This window comes from Microtus oregoni, unplaced genomic scaffold, assembly GCF_018167655.1.
Source record: "Microtus oregoni isolate MIOR12 unplaced genomic scaffold, Mior012 000054F_ref0000373, whole genome shotgun sequence".
Classification (NCBI taxonomy): domain Eukaryota; kingdom Metazoa; phylum Chordata; class Mammalia; order Rodentia; family Cricetidae; genus Microtus; species Microtus oregoni.
Genome location: NW_024543830.1, coordinates 946,045 through 950,560, shown reverse-complemented (window position 1 = coordinate 950,560; position 4,516 = coordinate 946,045). Strand labels below are relative to the sequence as shown.

The following is a 4,516-nucleotide window of genomic DNA, read 5'->3' as shown; positions in this document are numbered from 1 at the left end:
CAGACACTTTTGGCATATTGACCTACCTGCTATTCAAAGAAGAGTTAAAGTACATCCTCCTCCAATTATTTCAGAAAGTAACACCAAGGATCATTAACAAATTTATTTTATTAGTCCAAAATTATGATAGCTAAATCACAGACCAAAATATTATAAACACTGATGCTAAAATACTCATTATATAGTTACAATCGGAATGCCATAATATTCTATGATTTCTACTATGAGGAACTATGCTTTGTCTCGGATATGTAGTGATGGTTCAGTGTACAAAATTCAAAAATCTAATTGACCATATGTGGATGGTTGCCTTTACTCTCCTTCAGTAGAACTACACAACCCGTCTTGGCTCTTTACTTAGAGTTGTGAAATGTGTTTTCATTCCTGGTGCATCTACATTTTTTGTCATCTGCTTGGAGAAGGCTGTTGCAGTCAACCTTCGTCTTTAGTCTTTGGACAATGCGGCGCCAAGATACCCTAAAGGATTTTCTGCAAAACAACCATAATCTTTCTTGCCTTTAATGTGGAGACTCAATCCAAATTTCAGATGGTGATCTTGATCCATCAGCCCTCCTAACACTGTTATTTCCTTCTCAGCCTGTTGTATTAAGGACATCGGAAACTCAAAATGGCTTCGGAGAAGTCTGAGGTTCCATTGCAAGGAATATTTGTTGTGGCTCCAGACAGAGGCAAGGCCCTCACACCAACATTCACCCTGGAACCAAAACTTCCAGACCAGAATGACCTAAGATCATGGGAATGGGAAGCAAAGATTTTTCCCCAGGAGTTGCTAGGGGAGTAAGTGAGAGGAGCTATTCCCTTTTCTACCTCTTAATGCGTGGACCAATGGACAAGGGCTAAGGAGAAAGCTGCCTCCTGCAGAATCCTGACCCAGCACTAGAGGCTGATGTTAGTTGTTTAATCTTCCCTTGGATCTTCAATTGTCCAGTCCATCTTTCTGTCCAGACAGCCATTTCAGGAAGTTGGTGAACACAGGAATATCAATTGAACATATCATAATGAGATACAATAAGCATAGGCACAAGCTCTTGTATCAAGCCTGGGGGAGTCAACCAGAAAAAAGAAAAGGTTTCCAACATCAAAAAAACAGGTCAGAGACTCTCCACAGTCCCACTCTCTAGAAGTCCCACAAAAACCCCCAAACTAAACAACCACAGTGTGCATACAGAGGACATAGTGCTGACCCATGCATCTGTGTGTTTGCCTCTTCAGTCCCTGTGAACCCTTATTATCCCCATCTGATTCTGTGAAACTTTTACTGCCATCAGCTGCTGGAGAAAGGCTAACTGATGACAGCTGGGCTAGGCACCAGTCTCTGAGTACAGCAATTTCTTAGGTATCGTTTATTAACATTTGTGTGTGTGCGACTGTGAGGACCCTGCACAAACTTCCGCAGCTGAGCAGGACTGTGCGTCTTCTAACAGAAACACCACTGGAATCCACAAAGTGATTCTACAATTTTTATTGCTTTTCTATTGTATTATATTGGTGTAAAATTTTGTCTACGTATCTGAACAAGGGTCCTCAGCAAGAGGAACAATGACTTTTGCCAACTGAGTCACCTGTCCAGTCCCCACAAACTGAGTTTGGATGAAAAATGTTTTCATTCTCTACCCCTTCTCTCATAAGAAAACATTCACGTTTGTTTTCTCCTTTGCTCTGAGCTCTTGATCATATGTTCTACACACTCCTATCCACATAGGTTTCTCCAAAGTAACCCTGTTGGTATGTGCTGGTGGCTTTAGCTAAACTGAATCCCAGTTTCCAAATCACTGGACAAAAACCAAACCAGTACAGCAACAGAGGAGAGCTTGCATAGAGTCCATCAGAGTTCACCCTGGTTCCCCCTATCCTGCCATTCTGTAGCACCAAAAATAAAAACCTAGAGATAGATATTGGGGTTCAAACAGACAACCATAAAAGCAAAGCAGCCAAGCCACTAGAGACGTCTTTCCTGTCTTAAGGCTGGGTGACTGCAGAAGAAGCAGATTATTAAGCCTCACTCATCCCATTTTATATTACCTCTCATGCTGGGATTTCCTAGGCTAGGATGGAAGGTGTGAACCACCACCCCCTGGACTTGTTACTGCATTGATCTTGTTTAGATTAAGGTGCCTTTAAACCAACAGAGATCCATGTTACTCTGTCTAACAAATCCTGGGATTAAAGGTGTGTGTGTCATCATTGTCTGATCTCCAGTGGCTTTAGCTTTACTTCTGGTATTCAAAATACAAATAATACACCACTACAATGTTCAAGGCATTAATAAATGTATCAAAGCACAACTAAACCGTTATATCATCCCCCAGAGTTGCTGTAATTGCTCCATGTACCCCATAGTCTATCCAGGAGCCATCGGTATCAACACTGATCACTGCTTCTGGCATACACATGTAGGGTACCGGTGACAGGTTCCTGGGATTGCTTCAGACGTTTGAGAGGGGGCTCCAGTAGATTGCATTGAGCAGAAGCCAGAGAGCTGGATGCTTCAGCCACCAAGTCTGGGCGTGAATCCACCAATAACTTCCAGCTTGCGGTCTGAGAGACCTCGGAAGCATGAGCTGTAATAAAATTCAGCACCTGTGTTTTCAGCTGCCCTGTGTTGTGGAGGTCAGCCAGGACGAGAGTGTAGGCAGCATTCTTCACAGAGAGGTCCCTGCAGAGGGCACTCTCGCACATGACCTTCAAATGCTCCAGGCCATACTTGTCAGCAGCTCCCAGCACAGCATCTGCCATGCTGTGGAGGACTGGTTCCTTCCCAGTGTAAATGAAGTCCATCATTGCCTTGAAGACTTCAGGTTTCAGGTCATGAATCTCAATGCGATTCTTTCTGCTCTCCTCCCTGTCATGTTCAAACATGGCTCTGAAAACTGGAGAGCGAGCAGCTAAGATGGCCTTGTGAGCCCGGAATTCCTGACCAGCTACCACCAGGCAGCAGTCTGTGAAGCTTGAATTCTTCCACAGCTCTCCTAGATCATCTCCTAATGGGCCTTTGGGAACCTGGATTCTAGGCTCCTTGCTTTCGTCAGGGATACTGTAGGAGTACGGGACCCGGATCCCCATGCAAAGGAGGGTGAAGTGGTCTTCAGGAAGAAGATCATGAGAATGGTCCTGGAGGAAATCTCGAAGGATGAACATTTTGTAACCCTTTTGGGAGCCTGGCAGGAAATTAATGTCTTTTGGGCTAGTCACAGGTTCATATTTTTCTCCTTTGGCATTTATAATCCAAAACTTGAACCGAACGGTAAGAGGACTCTTTGGAGAGCTCAGCAACTCTAGGTGAACTGACAGGTAATCTGAGCTTTCTTCATCGACCCCCTTAGGGTGAACTCTCAAACACCATTTGTCATTGCCTCCTATTGAGAAAGTTGGGCTTCTAATACTGTCCCTCATTTCCTCCAGAATAAAACGGAAATTGTGGATGGTCCACCTGCAGGTGAAATTCTGGATGTTGAACTGTTTATAGCCCCAGTTCTTGTCTATGGTGTCCCATGACATTTCTCCTAGAGGTAGTTTGATGGTTCACCTGGATCTAAAATGAAAAAACTAGTATTTGTCTTCTTTTGCCCTGTAGGATACAATAATAGACATGATATACATTTTTAGCTTTTGTTTCTCTTCTGTTCCCTCTCCTAAGAGCCCGGAAACTCGAGTCTCTGAAATTATCCGGATTTCAATTCTACTTCTAGTGTGGGTATTCTAGGCTACAAGGGACTGTTCTAGCACTTCTTTTTTTTCTAGATTGAATCTTAAGTCAATGGAATTCTAATTTTGAGAATCATACACAATGTTTGATAATTTACAGCATTTTATATACTTATCCAAAATTTTGCACAGTCATACTCTAGTGTAACAAAACATACCCAAGGACTCTCTCTATATACACAAAATAATTCATTAGAATGACATAGGGCTGAAGTCCTGCTAATCTGAAAAAGGCTACCTGTGAAGGGAGAGTCCAAGAATCCAGTACTTACTCAGTACAGGAGGTTAGACGTACCGACTGGTCCTCAATCTATGCTGGAATTGGGATGAAGAATTCTCTAATGCCAGTGAAGGAATGGTCTTGCTGCAAGGTGAGGACAAGCAGGCAATGAGCAACTGCTTCCTTCACGTTTTTTATAGGCCCCCAGGAGGCAGAAGGCGTGGCCCAGCTAGAGGTGTGTCCTTCAGACTCTAGATATGGATTAAAGGTGTGTTCTTCTGGTCTTGAGATAAATGTTTATGTTTTTCTGCCTCCAAAATGTGTCTGTGAAGTGCTGTACCTACTTCAACTTAAACAAAAATATTTCTCTCAGTCGTGCCTTCTGTGTTAGGATTATAGTTAACTCCAGGTGCAGTCAAGTCAGGAGCCAAGAACAAGAATCCCAAGTGAATTTGCTTACTGGGGTCAATCTTTATAAATAAGGGAATTGTGTCCATTCCTACACAGCTGGTATTACTCTTCTCATTTTGTTATATGAATTCCTCACATACACACAATCTGGGAAGAGAT

The 4,516-nt window shown here is 42.9% G+C and overlaps 1 protein-coding gene across 1 annotated transcript; it reads right to left on the bottom strand.

Moving 5' to 3' along the window:
• Nucleotides 1-2,382: 2,382 nt before the first annotated feature.
• LOC121437774 (speckle-type POZ protein-like) lies at nucleotides 2,383-3,519 on the bottom strand. Its single transcript, XM_041637848.1, has one exon. It carries the CDS (start codon nucleotides 3,517-3,519, stop codon nucleotides 2,383-2,385), a length of 1,137 nt encoding a protein of 378 aa, XP_041493782.1.
• Nucleotides 3,520-4,516: the final 997 nt, after the last annotated feature.